We start from the raw sequence: 15,011 nt of genomic DNA on the forward strand, positions 1-15,011 counted from the left end.
AATAAGAAGGAATATTGTTTAAAAAGTGATGTTTCGGGGCTGAAACTTTCATTAGTTCTCATGCACAACAATTTTGACTGGATTCAGTCATAAAGTACCATGCAAATGTTTGGATTTTAGTAAATATTGAATATAATGTTAACTGAAAATTGAATTCCTCACTTTTCATTTGATTGATCTGTCTTCTATAAACACAACTTGGGTACAATATATATTTTTGCTTCGGGGACACCAATACAGTATAAAAATTACGAAAAATTAGAAGTTAGTATAAAATGTGGACATCATCTCCATCATTCTCAATCTGTTTTATTTTATTCCCTTTGAATCTCACCATACAAATTCATCTTAGGAAAATGCTTACAATGGAAATATAAAAACTACATGCTTTCTTATTTCCCAGATGAAGATAATTATTTTGAATATTTTCCTTTTTAGTTGAAAGGCTAATCCCACATTAATTATAAAACACAATTCAAAATTAGCCCACTGAATATGTCAACTCTAATGCTAAATAAACAGGGATATAGTGAAACAATCAGGACTAAACATACAAAGGATTAAATAATACTTCAGTTTTATGCTATGAAAATATGAATTTTGGCATTATATTCTTAGATATTTTTATTTCCTATTCACCAGTGGCAACAAAAATAACTTGCCAAGAATTTCCAGGAATATTACTAAATGAGACACCTTCTAAAACAGGCATTTAGTCTAAGCTCAATTAACTACAGTAAAAAAATTAAATTTGGTAAGGTTTATAGATAATTAATTCTGTCATGGTATATTATCTAAAATGTACTAGCAAATCTATTTTTTCAAGAAAAACTTCACCACTAGACTCATACTTCTCTGCAGGAATATTATAGCACTTGTGAGGCTTGAATTATGAGCACCTATTATTTTAATTTGCATCCAATTAATTCTGTTTGTGTTGTAATTTCAACTAAAAACTCCTCAATTCATCAATGCTCTGAAGCTTGTATCTTTAATAAATTAAATGTATCTGTTGGCATGAAAGGGGTATTTAAGCAGCATAAAATAGAACCATCTTACAACAATTAATTGGCTTTCACATTTTGATAACTAAATCTTCTTTTAATTGCCCATCTTGGCACCCCCCCCCGCAACAATTTACATTGGAAGTCAGTCTTTCTTTGAAAGTTAATGATTTTTAAACACAATTGTGACAGAAGGGTGAAAAATACAACCTATTACTAGAAGCCCTCTGAAAAGGAAGATATGGGAAATAAAAGAACAAGCATTAAAGCCAAGCCACAAAGCAGAAAAGTAAAGCATAAGAGATAGTACAAGAAGAGTATTAGGCACAAAGGAATTGAGACAGGATATAACATAACAATTGCTTTTATATTGTTTTTCAAGAAGGTAAAATGAAAGTAGTCTTCATGCCAGAAAGAATTACCAAGTTCTTTTGTTGTTCAACAACAACAAAAAAGGCTCATTAGCTGCATGCTGATGGCTAGTAGTTTCACTTCTTTCCTTTTTGAATGCTCATGTTTCATTTTACATATGATTTGGCAAGCAAAAGCTACTAATCAATCTAAAGTAAAGGAAAATAATCTGCTTCTAAGTAATTTGACATGAATCAAAAATTTTTTAAAACTGGTTTATTCAGTGTGCTCTTTCACTTAAAGAAAAATCCATCAGGTTCTTCTGTGACTATGAACCAAAGTTTTAAAATAACGTGATAAAACTGAACATCTAACAGTTTTGACTTGTAAGGAGAAAATAAGGAAATTTTAAGAGCATGGCTTTATAGGAGAACTTATAAGGTCATAAACTGTTTATTATTTATATTATAGCAAATACTCATATTTTTAAAAAGCCATCTAATCATAGTGATGCTCCATGTTTAATGAGATCCATTGATGCTGACAATTTTATTATTGAATTACTTATTTTTACATCTGAAAATAGGCCATAGAATCGCCCCTCCCAATTTTAAGATATTTGTAAAAGGACTCATGAATCATATTCAAATTTTCATCTGAACTTTAAGAGCATAAGAAAAACTTTTGTTGGCAAAAAGCTCAGTAAATACTATAATGGAATAATGTACATAAATAGCACATACTTACCAGTTCTCGTGGACCATATGGTTCACAGAAGGTGACAGCATTGCCATGCATAATCGCACCACACTGTTCTCCAGTCTCACAGTTGTTACATTCAACCCTGCAGGAACACAGAACACATTTCCAGTCTGAGAACTAAGTAGCACATGTGGTTTACTGCTCAGGTAAGAAGAGATGTAACAGTTATTGCTAGTCAGCTCAAATCACCATTTCGAGGAAAGTAGGGGTATTCTGTATTATAATAAGGTTAAGAAGACCTGAAACCAGAAAGACTTGAACATAAATCTCAATTCTTAGTTACTTACAGTGGTGGGCAAGTTACTTAACCTTCCAAAGTTTCAGTTCCCTCACCTGTAAACGAGGATAAAAATACTGACCTAAATCCCACATAGTTATTGTGAGGATGAAATGAGAGATCATATATAAAACTCAGAGTACAGAACCAATGTCATAGCAGGCACTTAATGAAAGATGATATTATAATCAATAATTATATAATATATACATGCCCAATACAAGGACTTTGCAAGTATTAAAAATAAGCAGAGTAATATCCACTTACATAAAAACTTGTATCTCTGAAATTAAAAGGTGTTTTATGCATTTTAAACATTTTTCTTTGGAGTTATGGTTAATATAAATGTTTAAAATGACTGTCCTCAGACAAATCTGCATGTATACATCCCACCATGCTAAAAACAATGAAATCAGATTGTATTTAATCCACGTATTAGTATGATATACACACAAATTCTAATTCAAGCAAATTTTGGATACTGAGCTATTATGCTAACTTTGCAAATAACGTAATTAGCTCCTATCTTTATTACTATAAAATGAAGTGGTTATTAAAATCTTAGGACAGGATCTTAAAAATGAATTTATTCATATCTCTATCTAGTAGAGATTGAATACACAAGGTATGTGTATTCTGGATTTGACCTTGTATATTTACAGTAACATTTACAATTTTCTGCATTGTGACATTTCAACCTATAATCATTACATTCCTAACATGTAGAAAGAAAGAGCTATGTTTCCCCTGTCTGAACCTCAAACCACATGAGAGCTGTATTTCATGCAGAAAGAACATTTTCAAAGACTTTCACATTCCAGGTGCCAAACATTGCAGAAAGGGCACTATGCCCTTTGTTTAGGAGATTATTGTATTATGCCCTTTCAGCCGTTTGTTAATTTTAGAGAAAAGGAGTAGAACACCCATCCAAATAGGAAGAAGACAAAAGTGTGAAAGGAGCCCATAAAGCCAGGAGGGAGAAACACTGCATGTCAAAACTTGGCAAAGAAATCAGAGTTCTTCCTCTATGTTTACCACATTGATTAAATGTTATTATTCTAATCTTTTGAGCCACGTTCCCACACAAAAGATCAACAGTGCCAAGTGTTTTTAACATATTTTAGAAAAAACATAAACAAATTTGATCAGAATTTGAAATGTTAGTATCTCATAGCATCACAATTCTTAGGAGATTCAAATCTTCCCTTGGTTACTGTGAAGCAAGACATTAGAAGAGACACAACAGTAGCTTCGTAAGGACAATAAACCTGCCTCTTGTTCATCATTTAGGGCATATTCCTTTTGAGAACATTGTATTCCTGAAATATTTGTTGAATGAATAAATGAATATAAGACAACTTCATAAATATAACCATTTTAAAGGTCTGAGGTCTAAATAACTTAGAACAGTGCCTGGCACATAGTAAGCATGATGTAAGTGTTAGCTATTATTATTGCTAAGAATTTCTCGTGGATTTCCACCATTTTCATCTACTCCAGAACCTTACATGAGGGTTTTTTTTTCCCATAGAGACTGTATTATGCGAATGACTTCTTACTACTTTTCTAATTGTGATAAAAGTGCAGCGAAGTAGCACAAAATTTATAGTAGGCTTCTTACTTTAGTGAGAGATGAAGATTATTTGGCCTCCAAGTCATTGTGAAATGGCTTAAGAGAAACATCAAGTTTGATGGAGGACAAGGTAAAAGAATGTCCAAACCTCACAATAGCTATCTGCAATTTGTCTCCAGTGACTCTAAACTAAAAGCGTCATTGTTGATGTGAAATTTGAGGCCTGCTGCTTAAATTTCTATAGCAATTATTTTGTCTATAAATATTGCTCAGCAGTTTCCAAATCAACTATATATCAAGAAAATATCTATATATAATATATGTATTATAGGCCCCCTCCTTCCATAGTTTTGCTTAAACAGAATTCAGCTAGAAACTGGATAACTGTATAAAAGTAATGGCCTACAGCCTGGAATTAGAGAACCAGTACTTAGATGACAGATGTTTGATGTCTTTGGAGAATCACTTCTATGTAGTAGAATAGCAGGGGTTAAAAAAAAAAAAACAATAAACACAAGAGAAAAGAAAACAGATACAGCTATTCTTCCCATTGAACTCAACAATCCTCTAGACCCTTCTCTTCTTCATTGTGCTTTGTATCTCCACAAATTTATAATAAATGGAAAAAGGCATTGGTAACCCTGCTGAAGAAACTAAAAGATTTATAATGATCAGATATTACCCACTGTGTGGCTGCTACCTCCAGAAACAATAGCTTCATCAACGACTGATGGGACAAATCTGTCAGATTTCTGCCAAGGTCTTTTAAATGTCCTTTACTTGAATTTCTCACAGTCTGACTGGGTTTGTCAACATAAATTATTTTAATTTACCCTGAATGTCCATCCCTCTAGGAGGTCAAATTCAACCCTCTCTTAGATGCCAATGGTGTTATTTATTCATTCATCATTTATTAATTCATTCTTGATTTTAACAAACTTAGGTTGAGGGCTCACAAGCACTGCACTAAGCTTTAGTGATACAAGGACCAAAGAAACACTTGTATTTTCTTCCAGGAGCTTACATTTCAAATGGAAAGGCAGAGAAGTAAACAAAGAGTTACAATAGAGGGTATCAATGCAATGATAGCTATTTATTGCATTCTATGACGTATCAGATACTCAAATGCCTCTTACTCTCTAAGACAGTTATCTGTGTCTTATTTTACTGAGGAGGAGATTTAGCTACAGAGAAGTTAGGCATTTGCTCAAGGTCACACAGTCGTGAAGTTGCAGTTTGAACCTAGAGTTTGTAATCTGGACCTACAACTTGCTAACTCCAACAGCTGTGACACTTGTCATTGCTCTTCACTCATAAAAGGAGCATACACTGGTTGCAATGGTACCTAATGCAGAGACTGGGGAAGTAAGAGAAAGCCTCCAAAGGAGATGGTCCCAGAACTGGTCCTGAATGAGAAATAGGAGTTACTCAAGCAAGGAAGAAAGATGAGTGTGTTATAGGACACATGGAATGCAGAAATTATGACACACAGCTGGACTGTTAGTTCAGCGGGTCAGTATGACTGGAACCACGTTGATCCATGCAGAAAGGCAGCAAAGGATGTGGCCAGAAAGTGGCAACCAGCTCACAAAGGCTTCATGCGCTGTTTACCATGTGATAGGTGCTGACAGAAGCTCTACAAATAATGCCTCAATTAATTGATACAAAATCCTCTCCTTCTATTTTTTATCTCCACTTAGACAATGCTAGAACTGAGATTTAGAAATATTAAATTACTGTCCAAGGTTACACAGCTAGTCAATTGCAGAACTAATTATTTTGTTTCAAAAGTCATGTGGCAAATCCCTTTTAGAAAAATTACTATAGCAAATTATGGACTGGAGGTAGACAAGACTGGGGGCTACCAATGTAACTCAAGTAAGATACAATGGTGCCTTGAAATAAGGTGAGATGGAGCAAAGTGGACACCCTCTACTGCTCTATAAAAACCTAATGTAAGCCACATTTGTCATTTTCTACTTCTAACGGCTGCATTAAAAAGAAATGAATTAATTTTAACAAAGTGTTTCATTTAACTCAATATATTCAAATTATATTTTCACATGTAAGTAATATAAAAATTATTAATTAAACTGTTTACATTTTTAAATACTGTCTTCAAATTGTGGGGTATATTCTATACTTACAGCACATCTCAATTCAGACTAGCCACATTGCAAGTGCTCCACAGCCATCAGTGACTAGCATCTACCATGTTGGACAACATAATTCTAGGGAATTAGAGGGCTTGGAAACTGCCTGCTTTCTGGTTATACTCAAAATTGGAGATGATCAGCTGAACTTTCAGAGAAAGGCGATTGGGACTGATAGGACAGTTTAGGATCTAGTTGAAATCATGGGAGTGCTTATCTTTAGGGACCTGGGGATAAGGGAGGATATACAAAGTAAAAAGAGAAAAGGTCCAAGAATGAATTCCTGGGGAACAACCAGATTGCCTGTGGTCTGGTTTCTGGAAAGCTCTAACCATCATCATAATCCTTCAGTGTGTATCAATCCAAGTGTATCTCCATTTACTTCTCCATGATTATTGGTAGTGGGGTTCCTTTCTATGCATATTCTTAACTAATCTGTGCTGCCCATTAAGGTGATCTTCCTAATATTTTTTTCTACCAATAAAGTTAAGTATTGTACAACTACACATATGAATGCCATTATGATAAAGGGAAAGATAAATCATAATTTCATGATGAACACAATGATCCTGATGGAGACCAGGCAAGACAGTACAGACGGCAACTCGTGGTCATGGCTTCCAAGAAGAGAATAGTGACCCCTGCTAGAAAGATGAGGTGAATTTTAAAAACCTATGGATATAAATAAACATTCAAATTCCAAGAAAAATAATTCCTGGCTCACCCCAGAATTTGAAACAATACTTAAATGCATAACTGCTCTTTCAGTCCTACCCTCCTCACTTTCTCAGAATGCCTCTGTGTCTAACAATTTAACTTGGTTGAGTGGAGTGAGGTATTTAACCCCCAAAAATGTTCCTATGAAGACCACAAGTAATCTGAAATTCTACTCTTCCTTTATGGAAAAGTTCTATGAGTTCCTAAGAACTAGGATTTGATTTGCTGGATAATGAGTGGTTCAACTTTCTTTAGGCTCAGTGTAAAACAAAAATAAAAACAAAAACAAAAACTGCTGTTGTTTATTGCTGACATGTAAATCTGTAACCTCACAATTAAATGTTTTCTACTTTCTCATTCTCTCAGGAAAATGTTGGGCTTTGTAAAGTTAGGTAACATAGTCTTCAGAGATTTGTGGGAAGAAGGAAGTTTTCAACAATCCCAGTTAAACAGACTTCTGTTGTTCAATTTGAAAAGGAATGTGACCTCCCAGCCTAAGGATTATAAATGAATTGTTTCTCTGCATAATAGTAAAAGTAATACTAAATGTTTCTCTAATCTAAGAATGCTTTTCTCCTTTTATATTTCCCAATATGAAAAACAGAACATAAGAATCTGCCAGATACCTTGGCGTATCATATGGATTGTCCACCTCAAAAATATATTTTGCCATGAACAATATGATTAAAAGACATTTTAAGGGAAATACTAGCAATCTTCAAAAACCTTTGAAAGCTTGAACTTATTAAACCTTCCCTGAACCAATTTATCACATGCTTAGGTTCTACATGAAGCTTATCTATTACTTAAGTTTACAGATCATCAAGTGAGAGGGGACTTGAAATATCACCGCATCTCATCACTCCCTTATGATGATGAAACAGGACTAGAATTCAGGTTGCCTGATTTCTTGTCCAGTATTGTTCCCACTCTGCCTCATGCAGCTAGTGAAGGAAAAATTCCAATTCTATAAAAACAATGTGCATTTCAAGGAATGTTTGTCATTTTTACTGTGAACATTTATTTTGAACATTTACAATAACTTTTCTTAAAAACTGTTTTTTCATTTATAGGATAATTTTTTTTGCTGATAAAAAAGTACAAAAAGTAGAGAGATGAATGGACTACTTCATAAAAAACATTAAGAGTGAATTCACTGGACTGAAGTACATGACAATCAAATTCAGTACCCCTTTGGCTATATATATTCTTAGATAATTCATCACAATCTATTTCATATGTACACTATCTCTTTTTTCACTAACAAAATTATAAAAGAATCAGTAAATATAAAGACTGGTACATGCTGACCAAAAAAACTAGGATCAAACCATAAACATAAAAGAAAAACAAATGCTTTGAACCCGGGTTTTGTCTTCCACTGTAACAAGCTCCTTGGCAAATTGCAAGCTTGTTATTTTGGTATTAGTTATCTATTTTTTGCTATTTATTATTCAGGTGACTGTTTTTTTTCGAAGGATAAAGAATTACATGCGATGATACCTTTGAACAGTAGAGACTATACTTCTGAAGATATAACTGGGCTTTTTAATCCTGATTTTGAAATTATTAGGCATGAAAATATGCTCAACCACCATTCATCGGGCACAGAGGAAGATGAGGTGAAATGTCCTTGTAGTCTGGGGTCCCCACAGAGCAGTGACTCAGATGGGCTCTCAGGATGCAGGAAAGCGGAGGAGGATGAATGAGAAAATTGAGCTCCTTTGCACAACCAGAGATTTATGAATGTTGGTGGTGACATCATCCTGATAACAGTAAATAAATAACTGAAATATTGTTTTCTCAAGAGCAGTCTAATGGCATGACTCAATCTTTTTAGATCATAGTGAAATCACTCAGCCGGTAGTCAGGTACTCTGCTGAAGCAAGTTAATCACCTGGAAACTCACTGACAATCAGTCATCATCAAATTCTCATTTGAGATACATGTAATTTGTCCTCAAGACCAAGGACATCATATTATCTCTCCATAATGTATTGCCACTGAAGGGGTCAGTGTCTGATGATCAGCTCCACGAGAAGCAATCTGACATTCTATAAACCTGCATTTCTGAGCCACATTCACCAGCATTTCCGAATGGAGATATTCGGATAATTTTAACTTTTGTTCTGATTATTTAAAGGTTCTTTAAAAATGAAAAAGGAAAAGAAAAGTTTCTTGTAATTTCCTGACCCAAAGATAATGTGTCTGCAACCCCAGGTACAGATCACACTGCTTGTGCTAACAAGAATCTGAGGTGTGAACTTGCAAAGCAAGGCCAGATCAAGGACTGATGAATTCATCAAAGTAAACGAGATCTTGCCAGCCATTTGGTAGCTGGGCTGTCAGCTGACTTATTCCGAGACACCAGAACTCTTTGTACCTTCCATTCAAACCTCAACAATCAAATACTCAACTTCTGACCATATTTTACAATATAGATAATGTTTTATAATAAAGAGGACATGATCATTATACTTCTGAGCAATTTACATGATCATTTTCAAGAAATGAAAGATCAAGCTTATTATTTTTTAAATCCTATTCTCTTTGTAAATGTGGAATCTTTTTAGAGAAACAGCAAGGAGAGTTCATTATATAAGACTGAGAATAATATTACCTTCAACTATGTCATGTCTTTTTTTCTAAGGAGCTAACACATGCTGTAAATGTGAAAATGACAAACTCCATTTATAGTTCATTCTTTCTCATTACTTTTCACCGAGGAAGGTAAGATAACTTTTCTTATTTCACTAGGGAGTTAAAAAATTGATCTCTTCTTCGTTAACAGGTGCGAATGACAAACGTTATTTAGGTTAAAAATAACACCTCTAAAATCTTACCACTGCACACAATATTCTGACCTCCTACTATGGTAAATTGCACTACATGCTGCTTGAAGAAATATTTTCTTGTTTCAAATGTACTTGACATTTAATTCCTTTGAGTGAGCTCTTGTTTCTGTCACCTAAACCAGAAATTAAACAAGGAAGTAATAAACCTCTAGATTCACACCTTATTTTATTAGTTGGACACCCCCTGGTTAACCTTTCTATTGTAGATGAAACTTTTCCCTGGAGCAATTACATCTTGATAGAAAAAGAGGGAAATGAGGGGGAGGAAGCTAGCGAGGAAAGTTAGAGGAGAGTTTTGTAATAAGAGAAAAAGGTTATTAACAAAAGAGAAGAAAAAGTAAGAGAGTAGAAAGCGGTGAACAAATCAAGAGAGAGCAGGTTAGAGAAAAAGCAGAGATTCACACATGATCAAAATAGTGAACCATTAAACTCCAAATATTAAATTATAATTCCATAACCTGAAAATGCACGGATACACTAGAGGTTCTGGCAAGGGTATGTCATCAGAGAAAATATTTATTGTGTTTGACTTTTTTTCATCTATTCACCATTTCCTGTAGCCACTTGCTCTTGAGAAAATGAAAGGTTTACGCTCCCTTTTACCAGCACTGTCTTTCCGGCTCACTGCCCATGGGCATGTTGGATACCGAGCACAGTGGAGATACTTTTATTATCCAATTTATTTCTCCCTTGTTTGTTCATTAGTCTTACTTCTTTCTGATTACCTAGAAACTCCACTTACATTGGAGTTCTCACATTTTGGCTACTAAATGGAGTCCTCTTTGTTTTTTATTATTTATGGCACGGGGGTTGTCCAAGATACTAATGAACTATAAAGTGGTTTTACTGCTTGCTTGACTTATTTTCATTTATGGGCTAAGCTATTATTAAATAAAGCTCCAGTTAGAATAATTCACCCATCATCTTGAAATCTCAGTATTTTTATATTCGTTGTTCAGACAATTATTTTTCTCAAAGGAATGTTAGTAAGCCAAATCACCAGTCTTCTTCCTGATTTCATATTAATTGCTCCAAAAAATTTATATTTTCAAGAGAATACCAGATGTGGCACAGTCTATGATTGCTATTTCCCTGGTCCTGTAATATTGTCATTTATATATGAAAATGGAAACGTTCTAGTCTTTCCTTGATTCTAGCAATCCAATGCAATGCCAACCATGGCTTTAGCTTCCTTTGTTGTAAATTGTGGGCCTTTCTGTATCATCATCCAACTGATGGAGGTCTTCTTGTACCACAGGATCTGAAACAACTTTATTCGTGACTTTCTTGATGTTTCACATCTCTGTTGGCATTACAACCCAGTATCTAAGATGCTATTTCTGAGGAGTAACTCCTGTTCTTCCCTGATCTCTGTTGAATAGGGCATCTCTGCTATTATTATTGTTCTATCATTGTGCTGGAGGGGAAACATCTGTTGTCATCTAGTTGCCATTTATCACTGTGTTTTTTAATAGTTCTACATTTTCCACTAGAACATCAGAGCCTGGTGATATTAGAGTCTGGATGCCTTCTGTGATCTTCAGAAAATAAGCATAAAAGGGATAACTTAAGTAAAACACAGATCCTCTCCGACTTTGTAACTGCTTAGAGGGTAAAACACTTCTTGAGAAAACTAGAATCCATTCATGTTTTAGTTCCTTTGCAGTCTCTCTTTCTCTGTCTCAAGTTATGAATCAGAAATATCTCCTATGTCTTATTTTTTTCATTGCCTTTCTTCTTATTATTGAAATTTTTACTGAGGAAAATTTATACACAGTGCTATACACAGATCTCAAGTTCTGAAAATGCATCCATCTTGTAATCCACATCCCCTCACGATACACAACATAATCATCACCCCAGAGAGGTGCCTCATGCCCTTTCCCAGTCAACTCTCTATCCCTGAAACAACTACTGATCTTATTTCTATCATGTTAATTTTGCCTAATCTGGATTTCATAGAACTCTTGGGTCTGGCATCTCTCCTTCCTTTTTTTTTTTTTTTTTTTTTTTTGAGACAGAGTATCTCTCACCAGGCTGGAGTGTAGTGGCGTGATCTTGGCTCACTGCAACCTCCACCTTCCGGGTTCAAGTGATTCTTCTGCCTCAGCCTCCCGAGTAGCACTACAGGTGCACGCCACTATGCCCAGCTAATTTTTGTATTTTTAATAGAGACGGGGTTTCACCACATTGGCTAGGACGGTCTCGATCTCTTGACCTCGTGATCCACCCGCTTCAGCCTCCTAAAGTGCTGGGATTACAGGCATGAGCCATTGCACCTGGCATGGAATTTTTTCATTCAACATAAAATTTTTGAGATTCATCCATGTCGTTGCAACTGTCAATAATTCATTCCTTTTTATTGCTGAATGTTAATAGTATTCAATTGTGTGGACATATCACTGTGTATCCATCCTCCAGCTGATGAACATCTGGGATGGTTCTAGTTTTTGGCTCTCAGGTATATTTATTTTTCAAAAAATCAAGACTTTCCCCATTCACATAAAATACTGGCAGTGTTTATATTACAATGCAATAATTTAATTCATAAAAGAATCTATGTATATGTAGTCGATGTTCAATAGTAGCTGCATAAGTAAAGTGTTAATAAAATAAAATGTATTTGTGGTCCCTTACATTCTCCTGAATTTAGTTATATGAGGTTTTTCTTCCCATTTTGTTGGGGGAGGTTTTGGAGGGTTGTTGCTGTATGACAAAGGCACTATTGATGCCCTCTCTCATCAGTAGTGCAGACACATTGAACACACGTGCTAACAGCACTGGTAAAGTGGTATTCATTCATTTGTGCTCTCCCTCACCCTCTTGGGTTCAATGGCACATTGGAATTGATGCAATTTGTGTTGAGCTCCAGAGGTGTAGCTGCTTGTGGTTCAGGGTAAAGCGTAGACGCTTCATTCTCATCAAGACTGAGCTGCCATTATATTCACATGAAGGGATTTTGTTACTCTCTTCCCTTAAAACTTTACTTCTCATCTCTCATTCAAACAAGTCAATCAGAAGCCACTGGGGGAGTGGGGATGTGCAGGGCCACTTCCCTAGCAGAGCCCCAGAGAGATCTAGGAGGCAAAGAGTAGAAGAAATCTATGCTCTGCATCTGAGGGAGGCAGAAGGACCAGAGTTGCACAATTGCACACCAGAGTACAGCACAGAAAAGATGCCCATGGCCCAGGACTGGGAACAGCAGAGCAGTCTCCATGCCCTCAGGCTGGGCTCAAAACAGAACCACTGCTTGGTAACAGTGGTGAGGACAGGGACAAAGCCGGGCTGTGTGGACTAGTCACCAGACTAGATGAGATAACTCAAGATTCAGTGGATATCTGCAGGAACGGATAGATGGCTGGGGACCAGAAGTGCATCCTCATTCTATCTTCTGCCTTTGCACTAATAAGACACCTGACATTAGGCTCAAAAACCAAAAAAAAAAAAAAAAATTGAAGATGACAAGCCAGAGTTGACTGAAATTAAGTTTCCACCAACATGGCAGGAGGAGGAGAATATAAAGAAATTAGGTTGGGTTATGGAAGAATAAAGAAAGTTTTATTTCTCTGATACTCAAGTTTCTGGACAGAATTCATAACTGCTACACTTGTATAAGCATAAACAACTTCCAGAAGGACTCACAGAAACTATTACCCAAGTTGTTGACCATGGAGAAAGAATATAGGTCTAGTGTGGGAAGGAGGCTTATTTTTACTGCTTATATTTTTGGATTATTTGAACTTTTAACCACACAAATTTTTAAATTTTTAAATAATTTCAAATATTCAAACTGAACAGATAGTACATTCAATATTGAGCTGACATAAAAGTTTCTCATTTCTATTCCAACTGCCATAAAAAACTTGGAAGAGTAACTTACCTGTTACCTTCATTCATAATAATATCACTTTATGTTCTTCATTTTTTATGTACAGTACATGAGATAAACTTGAATATTAAAGAGTTATGTGAAACAGAATTAAAAGTTGAATTCATTAGGTAAAGTTAATGGAAGTGAATACATTGTGAGCGTTTTAACTTTTAAACTGACCTACCTCTCTAAGATTGTACAGACATAACTAGTTTCTTAATTTCTCTTTTGCTTAACAATAAAAAGTACAGAGTAAACAATTCATATAAAGCTTTGAGAATCCCATGGGAGAAATATGTTCTTATAAGTAGCACAGTTTTTCTTTTGAGGGAAATTATTCAGTGGTGTATTGATTATGGGAATTTGGCTAAATGCAGCATACCCAGGCACTTTGCTTCTATCTGGTGGTGTGTGGCAGTGGCATAGGGACCGTGTTGGCCACAAGGATTCTATTTTCCACACTGTTACAAAGCTCCACTGGGTTTCTGATTCTTTTCTGGGGTAAAGAGAATCAAAGACAATGTTATAAGGGACAAAACTCATGTGACAAAACATGTAGCAAGAAAATAGAAGCTCTGGGAGAGTTAAAACTGCCTATCAGGTTCCAAAACAAAGTAGGGCTTTGTTAGTTTATTGGAAATATTTCATGGGGATGTCTGATTTTACTAGATACATGTTTCTGACTTTAGGATGTTTACATTGGCTTCTAAGGGGTTCAATACATCTAACACTGTATTTTTCCCTCCTTTATGATTCTGCTGTAATGCTATTTTGATCTGTTTATATTCCATAGATTTTATAATATAAATATATTTAATTTGGCATTTGTTTTTTATGAAAATGCAGGGAAAGGAAGACTTGGGGACTCAGTTAAATAAATTAGCTTAAAATTATTTTAATAATAACAATGTTCTCATCATGTCTGGGCTTAGAAGAAACAAACAGTCCAATGTACAAATACATCACAAGAGAAAGAAAAGGAGGATGGGAGGGAAGAAGGAAGAAAAGGAGGGTGAGCAGAAGTAAAAGTAGGAGAGAGAAAGAGAAGAGGGAGGAAAAGGAAAGGGAGAGGAAGAGAAGAAAGAGAGAGAAAGGGAAGGAAAGACAGGGAAGGAGGGAAAGAGAGGAAGGGAGAGAGGAAACTGACGTGTATTGAGCACCTACAATACACTAGACCTCTTCATACTGAAACGTTAACACAATGCTGCAAGCACGGTATTTGCCTACTTTTACTGCACAGAAATAGAGCTCACAGAGGTGAAGCAGCTTTTTGCTTTTCTCAAGGTATTCATTTGGCAAGTGGCGTGGTCAAGAGTCAAGCCAGGGTAGTCTGATATCAGGGCCTCTGCCGCCTTTTGTTTAACAGAACAGTCAATATAATGACAGTTTCTCAAATAATGACAGTTTCACCATTCCCTACTCTCACATTTTTTTTTTTTTTTTTTTTT

At 35.4% G+C, this 15,011-nt stretch overlaps 1 protein-coding gene across 3 annotated transcripts in view; it reads right to left on the reverse strand.

Annotated features, from left to right (window-relative positions):
* RELN (reelin) overlaps nt 1-15,011 on the reverse strand; it is a 510,762-nt gene that overhangs the window by 261,860 nt on the left and 233,891 nt on the right. For all 3 annotated transcript variants that reach the window (XM_005550435.4, XM_065542420.1, XM_045387530.2), the window contains exon 7: nt 2,103-2,199. In XM_005550435.4, the coding sequence (XP_005550492.3) occupies nt 2,103-2,199 (97 nt within the window). The remainder of the gene's footprint in view (nt 1-2,102; nt 2,200-15,011) is intronic.

The sequence above is a fragment of the Macaca fascicularis genome, chromosome 3 (genome assembly GCF_037993035.2).
Source record: "Macaca fascicularis isolate 582-1 chromosome 3, T2T-MFA8v1.1".
Lineage (NCBI taxonomy): Eukaryota > Metazoa > Chordata > Mammalia > Primates > Cercopithecidae > Macaca > Macaca fascicularis.